This window comes from Carassius auratus, chromosome 30 (genome assembly GCF_003368295.1).
Source record: "Carassius auratus strain Wakin chromosome 30, ASM336829v1, whole genome shotgun sequence".
NCBI lineage: Eukaryota > Metazoa > Chordata > Actinopteri > Cypriniformes > Cyprinidae > Carassius > Carassius auratus.
This window is the reverse complement of record NC_039272.1, coordinates 24211504-24224906: the sequence shown is the minus strand read 5'-3', so window position 1 is coordinate 24224906 and position 13403 is coordinate 24211504. Positions and strand designations below refer to the sequence as shown.

Sequence of the window (13403 nt, the reverse complement as noted above, 5' to 3'; positions counted from 1 at the left end):
ATGTTCAATACAAATGTCTACATGTAAAGAGCACATTATTCAATAAATGGACACAGGACACAAAAAAAACCACCCTCGTCTGTGTGATGTACGAGTACTAAATCAATACCTACATCAGTATCTGTTCTTCAGAGGTAATGTATCTGCCGTGCTGTTTATGCAATGCACCACACGTACACCGTAATAACAGAGTGTGATTCACAGCATGTACTAAATCAGCGAGGCAGTGCATAATATTGTGGCTCACTGAGAAACGACTGGTGCTGGTGACGCTTACTAATGTTCATTAATCTTTAAATAATCTAAGTATCATTTCAGGTATCATGACAAATGGAAGAACGTTTTCATATATTTATTTTACGTTCTAAATAATTGGATGAGATTCTGAGTTACTCCAAAAAGCTGAATTTAATCTTTTTATCCCGAGTCCACAAACTTGAGGTCCCCACAGTGTCATGGTCTCACAGTCCTCTGAGGATATCTTCAAAGTGCTCCTCTCTACTGACAAGAGTCTGGGGATGTTAAGGAAGGGGGAGCGGGGGATGAAAGGGGACTGGGGCTGGGGCTGGAGGGAGGGAGGGAACAAGGAGAAGAAAGTTGCAAGGGAGCACAGCTGCTGTACTGTGACAGACTGCAGTTCTGACGAGGCTATTATTAGCTCCAGACTTATGCCAAGAGTTAATTATAAAACCAGCAGCCAAAATACTGAAGCACAAGGTGACTGGAAGAAACGCTAGCAGGATGCTTGCTGGAGCTGACAGGAATAAACAGCATACAGGGCAAAAACCTTGTCCAGTCATGATACAGCATGTTACAAAATGTAAAAACAATTCAGATTTGTTTTGATGCGGCAAACATTTCACATAGCTCTGATGTCAATGTATTGGTTTTTATTAAATGGGGCGAGTTCCTCTCTTTCATCAACCTCAACAATGAAACACCGGATTACATGGAACATCTGATCCTTCATGTCTACTGCGTGAGTGCGACAATGAGGAGAAATGCTCAATTCAGACGACTCTCTTTGCAAACCTTAATCTAAAGTCTAATAAGCCAAAAACGCTGAAACTTTCAGTTTACAGAGTACAGAGTAAGACCGAGTGGAACTGATGAAGAAAACATCTTGACAAATAGTTAATGTTTACATATTAATTAATTAGACACTAAAGAGTAAGGAAAAACATCAAAAATAGTTTGCTACTTTGCTATGGCATTAACTGTTATCAATGAGGTTTTAATTAATTTGTGTACTGTACTTTTTGATGTACAGTATGTATATGTGTAAACAATATATGAACAAACAATTAAGCCACCAACATGTCTAATTTTAGTTAAGGCAACTTCATTCTCTGATGAAAGTGCTGTGATTTTTGTAACTGATCATGAAGGCTTTGGGAAAAGTGCATTTTAGCAGGTAAAACAGTTCTTGACCTACATATGGCTCATCTGAACTGGCAGTCAAATTTTCAGTAAACTCTCAAATGTTTGAGTAGTAGATTAAACCCAGGTTTCCAGATCTTGTTCTGCGTGTGGCTCCTTGTTTGATCTTGTTTGGCATGTTGTTGTACTTGGTATTGGGATCTGGGAGTTTGGTTTAGTCCAAGTGCCAAAAAGCCCATGCTGGGAATCGTTTCCTCTCTGGTTGTAAGAGTGTCCCTCGTTACTGCTTGTTCTTTTGTAGAAAACTGGTGTTGGGATCTTTGAAGGCTTTTGGTCAGATCTGTGATCACGTCTCGGTCGCACACAGGGTTTCAGTTTTAGCTTGAAGATCGATGGCACTCTTTCAGGCTTTCTTAAGGATCTTCTCTGTCTGAATGAAGAACTCCTCTGTTTTTTTACATGTTTAGTTCCTAAACTTGATATTTTTCCATGAGGTATTTTGGTCTCAGCATTGGAGTTGTCAAATGGCACCTTCACAAGTTCCTTTGAATCCATACTGGATCCCAATGAGGACCACGAACTGGTCATACAAGGTTTGGAGACCTTAGTATTCACCCACTTCTCGACTGACACCTTCTCCAACTTCCTTGGGCCACCGGAGAGTTCAGCAATGACTGCATCAAAAGCCCTGTTTCCATTGTTGGGTGTCGCTCGATCAAGACTTGTTGATCTGTTAAATCTTTTACACTGGTCAGGTGGGATCTCTCTGGAATTGTTGGGATTCTCATGGTTCTTCTCCTCAGAGCTAGTGCTGGTTTCTGAGTCAACACTTAGCTGCTGTAGGTTAGACAAGATTTCCTCTTCTAGGCTCTTATAGACAATGGCTTCCTGAGCAGGGCTGAGAGGAGGAGGAGTGAAGAGATAACTTCTCTCAATTCCTCCCTCTCCACCTGCTAAATCTCCTTGAGACTTCTGAGAATCACGGAAGCGTTCTGAAGATTTACTTGAGCTGTCAATGTGAGGAGACTGCACAATGTTCAGCACCGGCAGGGCCAAGTGCTGTACCTTCTTGCTGACTGATCTATCTGCTCTCTGTTCAGTTTGGCCTTTCTCATTTATACCCAGAATATGTTTAATTTTATTTGGGGACTCTTCTTGAGAGATCTTGGCTGGTGTTCTAGGTCTGGTGTGTCTTGCTTCTGAAATGTCCCCCACTAGCCCTTTAAAAGGAGAAAAGGTATGGATGAAATGTGAACTCTTTTTGGGACCCCCAGTGTCCTCTGGATCAGGAATGGTGTTGTTCGGAGGTTTGTAACATGTTTGTGTATCTCTCAGAGGACTCTGAAAGGTCTTTACTGTATTTTCTTGGGGATCTGAGACAAGTTGCGCTTTGTCCTGGTTCTCTCGTCCTTTTAATCCAAGTGTGGAATTTTGTCTCAGTTTGGAAACAAACTGTGATTTGGTCCATGTTTGTCCCAGGTTCTTCTCAGGCACTTGCTGGGCTTGGATTTGATTGGCATTCCTCTGAAGGACTAGAGGAGTTTGAGGACGCTGTATCTCAGGCTGTGGTGTGGTAGGATGATGGGTGGCCCGTGGAAGACTGCTCGTGAGACGAGGTGCCGGTGACGCCCTTATTGCTTCTCTGCCTTTCCTGCTGGAGGAGTTTGTTTTAAAGCTGTCTTTACTGCCAGCACAAGTGTACACACAAGATGGAGTACTCGATCTCTCTCTTAATCTGGAAAAACACCCACACAAAACCTTGTCAGTGTCAGTGAGTCTGTGCTTCCTCAACAGCTGCTAATAGTATCATGTATATACAGAAACAAATATTCATTATTAAGCATATGGCCATTTTATATAATCAGAAGGGATTAGATGAGATAGAAATTTCATGGACATACATTAAAAAAACTATTTGTTGGCCTCATGTAGACCTGGCATTAGCATGAGTTTTCTGCATTTTGAGGTGGCCTGGGACTGATTTCGACCACATTTAAAGTAAATGAAAATGGATTTTTGTTATTGCCATTCAGTTATTGTTATTAGCATTAGCTTTATTTTCTACTTCCACAATTTAAGTGATTATATGTCAATAATATTCAATTATTGTCCAATTTTACCAATTTAAATCTCTTATATTAATCATTCTTATACCATAGATCCAACTTTTCTACCATTTTCTTTACTTATAATTAGTGGTGGGCCGTTATCGGCGTTAACGTGCTGCGTTAACGCGAGACTCTTATCGGGCGATTAAAAAAAATATCGCCGTTAATCTATTCTCAAAGTTGGGTTGGGAGCTGGGTCAATACTACGCGAGCTATGATGACTTTCACCTAGATATTTTATATAACCGATGCTCGATGCTAAAAAGATGCTCAGGACAGTTGACGGGCCACTGCTGCGCATAGTCACGAAAGCTTATCTTTTTCACATGTTTTACGCTATACCGCTTGTCGATATAAACATTAAAGCATCCAAACACAAGACGCGGAAAAGCTGAACAGAGTAGCTGGTTACTGGTGTTCGGTGCGCACGAGAGAGAGAGAGCCGCGTATCCCGGACAGCGAGCTCTCTTCTGCGAAGAGAAAGGCTTCTCAAAACACTTGAACATCGAATTTGCTTATTTTTGCTTTTGTGCCGACAAATACATACAAAATATGTCAAAATATCCACCTTGGAAATTATGCCTGAAAAAACTGTCAGTTATTTCTCAGGTGAAAGTAAACAGTTGAGGGAAAAAATGGGATATGTATTATATTGGATGCGTTCATCGTCTCTTAAAGTGACCGCGCCTAATTTAGCTGCCGGCTGCTGTAATGTTAATCCAAGAAAATGAAAGAAAATCACTCACTGCTCTTGACTGAATTAGTTTTTAGTTTTAACAGTCAAACCAAAAATTATTCAGACACCAGGTATAATTTTTGATATATATAGAAAAACTGTAATAATGTGAGAAATGTTGAAGGTGTCTGAATAAATGTAGGTTTGATTGTATTTAATTTTTGCATTGAAGACTATCCAGTGCTATTTTACATTTAATTATTTTGACACCTACAAACTTGAAAAAACTTAAACATTGGTGTGAAACAGGCGTTAGGTTGTTTGCACCTTGTGCAATGTGGAATTTTCAAGCAGTTTGTGATGCATTTTGGAAACAGGAGATGAGCCCCTTTTCTAATGCACCATCTAGCTTGATAAACCCCTTCTCAAAGACTTAATGTTTGTCAATTTTATTTGGGTAACACACATATACTGAATGCCTTCGGCAGAATTCGAATGAGCCATTTTAATCCCTATTAATCTAGATTAATTTCAAGATCACAGTGAGATTAATCTAGATTAAAAAAATTAATCTATGCCCACCACTACTTATAATTCTTATTATACTTTACCGACCGGGTTTATAAAGAAAGCAAATGCAAGAAATGAGTTATATAATATGCGAGTATAATATAAATAAATATATATAATTTCAGATAATGATTTTTATGATACAGTCATTCATGATACTGGTTGCAAACTTTTGATTAAAATAGCAGTCTAAAATCCTCATGTTAAGAGTTACTATATTACTGCACAAATTAATGCACAGCATTAACATGGTTCATTTCTTGAATGTAGCATTAATGTTTATTTCTTCCTTTTGTTATTCTACTAATTTGAATACAACAAGTTAATAGCCAACATCAAATGTGGTGGTCATTAAATGCATGTATGAAAGAGACTATGGTATTATTAATAATAATATGAATTAATAGCCCCTTTAATTACATGTTTGAGAGGGTCTTTGCTGAAAAGCGTGAAATTGCTAATGAGATGTCATGATGAAGTGGAACAAGTTTGGTTCCTAGTGACTGTTTAATTGCTGAAGAAGCATGTATTGTTGTAAATTAACTTTAAAAAAAATCTCAGTCCCTGTCTCGGTCTTTGATTTGCACACAAACTCCGTCTTGCTATGTTAATTTCTTAGACTCGGGGTGTTGTTATTGTTGGGGCATTCAAACCTCAGGTGACAAGTAACGTGCCTGTGAGAATCCAAGAGATTCAAGTGGATTCAAGTGGATTTCTATCATCCTGTTAGCCAGAACTATGCCTGGGGAAGATTCTTTATTATTCACCCAATCACATTTCAAAAAGTACTGGCTATTTATACACACACAAGAAACTGCAATCTATCTGAAGTAGTAACAGAAACATAATTTCAGTTTTATTCCAAATTGTGTCATACACTAGCCTGGTAATACCAGACTCTGCTACTTCACTTTGCTTCGTAGACAGAGTACAGAAGCGAAATGAAATTGAGCGGAAGTAGGAAGTCTGACGTAGTCAGGCTAGTCATACACACGAGATGAAATGGATTATTCGGGGGAGGAAAACATTGAGTGGGGACTTGGTTCTAAGCATCAGATGTTGACTGAATGGAGGCAGATCTGAATGTGAGTTTATAGGATTAATGTCAAAAGAGAACCAATGGTTCCTGACATCCTTTGACCTTACTCCAGTAGGGAACTTACTTGTTAGGAGAAGGGCTGTTTCTCCGGCGGCTGGACTGATGTTCAGGGTCAGGGGAACAGGAGGAGCGTGGGGGAGAGGGCCTTCCTCTCTGGGCCCTGTGGGCGGCTGAAGGGGTCCAGACAACTGGCTGAAGAGGGGACTGAGTTCGGATCAGCATAAGAGTGGTCTGAGGAGCACACTGGCCATCAGGTTGTGTTGTGATAAACCGCTCTTTGATCTCATGGACCAGAGTACCTGGACGTGTGGTCAACTTATGGACTGATATGTATGTGAAAGAGAAAAGAAAAAAGAAAAAAAGGAAATACTGATTCAATTCCTTAATATTCTCCAAGTGTTGCGATGTAATGAAATATTAATGAAGATTATACAAACACTATGCCACTAGGCATGATCCCACTACAATGTCTCAAAATGTACCTCATTAAGGCAAACCAATCTTAAAAAATAGTTAAGGTTGCAAAATTGTTTGGGTTGAGATATATGATAAACAACCACACACCTTCCACTGTTTATATTAGTTCTTATACTAGTTTTTGTAGGTAGTTGTAGGTGTGTGTTTGTGTGCATATCCACGTACTGAGAGAAGTGCAGCGGCAGGGATCATGTTTGTCGAGATAGTGCTCCAGGGTGTCCCATCCTCCGCCCACTCGCACCATAACATGATTCCTCAAAATCTACTCACACACACATCTTTATGAGCAAATGTCATCTGCAGTTGAGTTTGAGAAATGTATCTCTTGTTATCATATCCACAGAACAAATACCCTTCCATATCTTTTCAACAAAGCCGCTAAGACAGTAAAATATTTGTTATTGACCATAATGGGTCAACACATATTTCTGCTTGTCTAGTGCTTTGAAAAATGATAAATTGACAGTGATTTTATACACAGTACCCGCACAAATATGAGTGTGCTGGAGTCTCCAACCCTGTATTTGCCCTCTGATACCTTCACCATGGGGAACTGGGATGGGCAGGTGCATCGGCTTATCAGAAGCTGGACCTGCACACACACACACACACACACACACAAACTCAGAAACATTACTGGCATGACCCACACACCTCTGACAGAGTATTCTAAGCAGATGGAACCTGCAACTTTGAAAGCCTCCATAAATCAGCGAGGAGAGCCACAAATCAAAATGGCAGTCTAATTCAAAGTTCCTCTCCTTTTCCCCATCCCTGCAAATAGTTTTAAATGGTAAAAAGAGGCATGAATCTTATAGGTATAGGTGGATGTTAAGTTTTGACCCTTTGGGTGTCCTTGTTTCTGAGACATTCTCTTGCATGCCTCCTTGCATCTGTTTAATAACAGTGGGGCTTGTGTTATGGGGGGTGTAATGGATCAGTGGCTGAAAGGAGCAAGCGATGAGCTGCGTCACTGTGCCCTTGAGCAAAGCATTTAATTATAGATGGCTTGAGTCTGTAATAAGTGTACTTACAAGTTGATTTGGATTTAAGTATCTGCTAAATGACTAATAACTAACAAACAGCGACTGTGACGGAGAAACTGTTCATTAGACTAAAAGAGAGAGAAAAATATATTATTTGAATGCCAGAAATGCATTTTTCTTTACAATTCTTTCTACAGTTAAGCATGTAGTTTTAATATAGTGTCTATGTTTGAGCAGCTGGTCCATCAACCAAAATGTAATCTATCATTTTGATACAATCAAATTATTTTATGCAAGAATTGCTTAATTTAGATTCAATTCTTCATTTAAATGCAGTGCCTTTAGCACATCAGTAAACACTGAGTGAATTTCATCTTTGAAGCATCACCATCTCATCCAGATTGTGGATGTTTCTTAGACTCCTCTGTGGTTTGGGCTGAGCAGGCAAGTCCTCCATCTCTCCACGAATCTCCTCCTCTATCTCTTGCTCCAGCTGAATGAGGACTGGTGAAGCCATGCCGAAGCGTGAGGCCCGTCTGGCCACCTCAAGAAGGCACAGCACAAAATTCTTCTCGTTCTTACGCAGGACAAGGTCATCGGTCTCAAACATCAGTACATCTGCAGGGGGGAGAGTTTAGGATGGTAACAGAGTCTATAAGAACAGGTAGAGGACACTAAAGTTCATCTATGTAAGTGAGGATGGCAAAATAAAGTAAACTATGACATATTGTAACCAAACATTCTTCATACACAGTTTAACTCTTGAGTTATTCTCATATTTTATTACCATTTATTTATTCACTAAACTATATCGAATAAACTGATAATGAGAGAAAAGTTGAAGGTGTCTGAATAAACTTTGGTTCGACTGTAAATAAAGCAAAAATAAAGTTTTCAGTTACTGGTGTCATTACAGAAATTTCTATTCAATATTAATTTTTTTCCACTTGCAAATTGTCTGTTAAGATAGATAGCATATAATAGAAAATCAGCATTAAACTGATCATGTGATTTCATTGGTGGTCCCCATCTAAAGCTTTTATTAAGACACTATAACTGGCGTCTCAAGTGAGTGAAAATATGACATATTTATTAAATTGACTCTTCACAGTTTATGTATAGAAAAATGTAATAAGGAGAAACTCGTTTCAATGTGAACAAACAGCCTAACCCTTCAAAGGTGTCTCTAGTATTTTGAGTTCACAGCACTCTCTAGTGGTACCGCGCATAATTGCAAATACGTGCATTTTTATTTTATTTTTTATCAAACTAATTGTTTGCTCTGTTCAGTAAATAATTCGATATTAAACAAATATGAAACATTTATTTATTTACATTTAAAATAGTAAAATATACCTGGAATGCCCATCTCTTTTCGACACCAGTTGATGAAATTGGTGACATTATCCCGAGCCAGGAATGTTGTTGGATGGGCAGAGCTGACGAAAGTGACTCCAGAAGCGGGCAGATGCATCTCCGTGGGTCCGCTCCTCTTACCAAAATCATCCGCCACGCGTGTCACGCTATTTGCGTGGGCACACAGCAGCGCACCTGTCTCTAACACCTCCAAAATATTATTCACGTCAATCTGTATGCTGTATAACTCTCCCAGCCATTCTGCCAGGTCTTCTTTCATGGCATAGAGATACTCCTCACTCGATTTAAAAGGTTTGATGCTTTGATTGGATGCATGCTGAATCCCAGACATGGCTTGGAGTGTATCAAATAAATGTAATCGATTAAAAATAAAAAACAACCATCTAGGATGATACAGTTTTGTAAGAGGAAAAGGCAAAATACAATTTACGTTAGCAGCTTACTAACTGACAACAAACCAGTAAGTTACCACTTAAGTCTATTCAGTTTGAAGTGTACGTTTCTTCGACTCCAAAGGAAAAAATATATATTTCACCGTCCTAAAATTTAATGTAAATATAATTTGATGAAATTCATCGGTTGTGCAGTGTTGTGTTGAAGAGTTTCATCGCTTTTGAACGTGTTGTCAGGGTGTGTGTGTGAGAATATCGTCCTTGGTTACCAGACAGCGTCGAAATCCAAACACTCCACTTAACCATTTACTGCCCACACGTTCAACTACAGCAAACAGAAGATTAACACCAAATATTTAGGAATATTATAACAATAAGATAAATATTTTATAAACTCTTCCTAAGTGTTATCATCTTAACTACAGCATAGCGAGATAAAACCGCAAAGGGGTATAATATATCATAAACATTAGGACTACAGGCTAACATTTATATATGTAAACACGCGCGCGCGCGTGTGTGTGTGTGTGTGTGTGTGTGTGTGTGTGTGTAAAAAAAAAAAAGAAAAAAAAAAAGAAAACCTTACCTACGGCAACACTTACCGTTACTCCTATATCTACCGCCACTCATAACAACATATGTTAAGTCATTTAAATAAATAATGTGGTCATAAAGTACATATTTTAAGATCTAGAAAAATGTTAAAATAGTTTTTAATGAAATATTGCACATATTCTAAGATCTTGTTAAAATAGTTTTTAATGAAATATTGCACGTATTCTAAGATCTTGTTAAAATAGTTTTTAATGAAATATTGCACGTATTCTAAGATCTTGTTAAAATAGTTTTTAATGAAATATGGGATGTAACGATGAAGGACTGCATGGACTACCATGTAAACAACTAAATGCACATAAATAAGAAAGACATCATAATAATGAATATTATTAGGGAAATGTAATAAAGGAGAAGGGAGTTGAAAGAGAAAATGTTGTTTCAAAGGAAACATAATTTACTTTAATAATATCATGATAGATCATGGATGCTCATGCAAAGTAAATACAGCTTGTAGCCATTCATAGTTATACATTTCACTGAAATGAATTTATCACATTGTTGTTCATCAAATTAATAAGTGCATTAAGTAATTTGAAACATTAAATAATAATTCATTTTTAGCATGCATATTCCATGATCATTAATGTCTTATTTTAGCATTTTAATTAGGAAATATTGCCTCTTTTTAACATAAAGCTTTTTTGTTGTGCAGTTAGTTGCAAAACTAACACACACACACGAAAATTAATTCTGTTTATTTTTCTTCTTCTTTCCTGAAAATTCTCGTCTTCTCTTTCTATAATGATGACTTCCTCCTCCCTCACTGCGACTGGTGAAGCTGGGCATCGGCGGCTCAATCTCTCCGGGACGTCCCCCTCTGTCTGGCACACTGCCCATCAGTACCTGCAGAAACAAATGTGGTGTATAAATCCATTTTTAAATCTTTTCTTATGCACATTACAACACTGAATTTACTGCATTCAACTCTGGAGGAAAAAAAATGAATAATAGTTACAAAACTGTACGTGAAGGGCACCTTGTGAACAGCTGTTGAAGGCCCTGCTTTAACAGGCCTAATGCGAGACTCGTCCTCTCTGGCCGCCAACAGCGTAGCAATGGAGACAGAGGACTCAAGAGAAGGTGTGAAGCTTTTCAAGGAAGAAAGTAAAGCACTGCGTTCCTTGAAATAAAATAGGGAGAATTTGCTTAGTGAAACATATTACAATGCATGCTTGAAGATTTGCGAAAGAGACCATCTTTATACCTTTCCCCTCTCTCCCCAAGTAAAGGATAGTGTTGTGACATGGAAACGCTTGATCATCATTTGGCGCCGGCAGGCATAATCCTTACAGAGAGCTCTGTTGATGTCATTAATCTTTTTCTGAAAATATTTAGAGCATTAACCATCTAAAATGGGTCAATGTGATTCTGTAGTACATAATAGAACCAAAAGACAGCATACTGCTACAATGCTCTCAAACACTTTTTAAATAGTAGACAAACAATGTTTTGGCCCTTTTGGTGTTTGTCAGGTAGTAAAAAGAAATTACAACTTGAACATCTTTAGAAGAATCCAAAAAGTAGTTAAATTTTGAAAAAGATTTGGAGAAGTTTGGCATTACACCACTTGCTCATCAGTGGATCCGCTGTAGTAAATATGTGTCGTCAAATAGAAAAACTGAAGAAAAAATAAAATAAAATAATATATATATATATATATATATATATATGTGTGTGTGTGTGTGTGTGTGTGTGTATATTTCAATAAATAAACCTGTGTTTTTGTATTATCAAACCTATCGTTAAGATGTTTTTCACTTCTATATTCTGCTTATAGCAAAAATAGAGTAAAAAAATCAATTTTGTCTGAATCAGAAGAGAAACATGCACAGATCAAGTGAAAACCGTTCTAAACAAATATTTTGGTGGATTTAGATGTAAGAGGCCAAAAGGGGACTTTTTCACTGCATGAAGTAGTATTATGGACTGGTATTTAAGCAATGGTTCAAAATGTAAATTCCTTAATGATAGATGTATTTCTTACAAACACAGTTTTTCACTTCACAAGATGTTAATTGAAGTGAGTTGTGGATTATTGTAATGTTTTTATCAGCTGTTTGGACTCTCAATCAGACGGCACTCATTTACTGCAGAGGATCCATTGCTGAGTAAGTTATGTAACAAAGTCATCTACATCTTGAATAGCTTGAGAGTGAGTAAAGTTTTTTAGCAGATTTTTACTTTTGGGTGAACTATGCATACATAAACCTGAGTAGGTATAAACAACAAACAATACATATCTACAAAATAAATAAAAATAATTAATCAATATAAATCAACAATTTCTGGTCATGCTCCTGCTCCAAGTTTTTTTTTTTCTTTTTTCTTTTTCAGATGTGCACATTCCATTTGACTTTAATACATACCCATTGCTCAGAGTTCAGACTGGTCTTTAATAATGCTGCTGGCACTTCACCTCCTGGAAGTGATGTCAGCCGTGTCTCCACCTGAATAAATGACGCATTTGTTAGAGATCACCAAAAAATGTCAAATCTCTAGTAATAATTACTAGACATTCACTGGTGATGTTTCTTACCTCTGCACAGGCATCACTCATCTGAGAGGATGTCTCTAAGCCAAGAGTCTGAAACAGTTCTGCAAGATCTTTATTTACTTCTTTCCAATCAGTTTTATCCTCTTGTGCTGGACTGATTTCCAGATGCTTGTCTTTATCACCCATATTAAGACTTTCCCATTGTCTTTGCTCTTTACTCTTTGACTCACAGCTCTGTTGTGTATCTTCTGGATAACTCTCTCTGTACGTCAGCATACGTGCTGCCGCCAACTCTGACACCAAAAACTCTGTCAATTAGAAGGTAATATGTACAGTAGCTCTCTTCACCGAAAATCCTAAAAATGCACAGATTGAAATCCTACCTTACCAATCACTCTGAACAGCAGAAGTGGGCTAAGGTGCTCTGATGTAAGTGCATTTTGAGGACAGGACATCTGCTTCAGCACGTCCCTCAACTCCCCGACCAGAACTGCACCATCAACACTTCGTGCTGAAGCACAGTTACATTTTATCCATGATGCAACACAATGAAAAGAAAAAAAAAAAGGTATGGTTGAACTAAATTGAAATGCAAAATGTTTTTGCAAAATTTTTTGTTAATATGTTTTATTCTGTTAGCACGCAGGCCTAGAATTAAACCCAAATATAAATAATTGTTATTAGATTTCAAGCTCTATTCATTCAAAGAATGTGTTTATTGAAATTATTATTAATGATTTAAATAAGATACATTGAAATCCCTTATTCACTCACAACATACTACTAAAAAAAACAGAATAAGATTTAAATTCGTTAGTAAGTTTAGGAGTGTTTAGGACAGCTCTCGGTTGGGTCACCTGGAATATCAGGACAACTTTCTCTTAGATCCGAGACCAACCAGGTGAGCAGCGGGCAAGGCAATTCGTCACATTTACATTTCTTCAAGCACTCTCTGCTTTTATACCTATTAAATATTAAAACAGCTGTGAGTTAAATTATCTTGACATAAACAGAACAACGTTTTAAATGGTTGTTTATTTCAGCGGTACTCACCCAAGAGCTTTAATTAAACTGATCATACCAGTGTCTCGCTCCATCGTAAAACATCACACAATCTGTGTCGTCAGTTCACTTCCTGTTTCACTCTCTCTGGCTGTAAACAGACGTCGAGTAGAAGTCGGGCTCTGTCGATAACCGACTGCAAGACAAGATTAATCGATCACAAT

The 13403-nt window shown here is 37.8% G+C and overlaps 2 protein-coding genes across 3 annotated transcripts; both read right to left on the bottom strand.

Annotated features, from left to right (window-relative positions):
• Window positions 1-1198: 1198 nt before the first annotated feature.
• On the bottom strand, window positions 1199-9383 carry LOC113049742 (GAS2-like protein 2). Its single transcript, XM_026212350.1, has 6 exons — window positions 8653-9383; window positions 7685-7914; window positions 6795-6902; window positions 6476-6572; window positions 5898-6156; window positions 1199-3115 (listed from the first exon to the last, which is right to left on the bottom strand). The coding sequence occupies exons 1-6, from the start codon at window positions 9002-9004 to the stop codon at window positions 1498-1500; spliced, it is 2664 nt and encodes an 887-aa protein (XP_026068135.1). The 5' UTR covers window positions 9005-9383; the 3' UTR covers window positions 1199-1497.
• Window positions 9384-10043: 660 nt separating this feature from the next.
• LOC113049741 (protein FAM98B-like) lies at window positions 10044-13383 on the bottom strand. 2 transcript variants are annotated; one of them, XM_026212348.1, is made up of 8 exons: window positions 13231-13383; window positions 13035-13141; window positions 12566-12688; window positions 12220-12485; window positions 12050-12130; window positions 10888-11004; window positions 10660-10803; window positions 10044-10526 (listed from the first exon to the last, which is right to left on the bottom strand). In XM_026212348.1, exons 1-8 carry the CDS (start codon window positions 13272-13274, stop codon window positions 10368-10370), a joined length of 1041 nt encoding a protein of 346 aa, XP_026068133.1. In that variant the 5' UTR covers window positions 13275-13383; the 3' UTR covers window positions 10044-10367. The 2 variants fall into 2 exon arrangements, with proteins under 2 accessions (XP_026068133.1, XP_026068134.1); XM_026212349.1 differs by having other exon boundaries at window positions 12220-12470.
• Window positions 13384-13403: the final 20 nt, after the last annotated feature.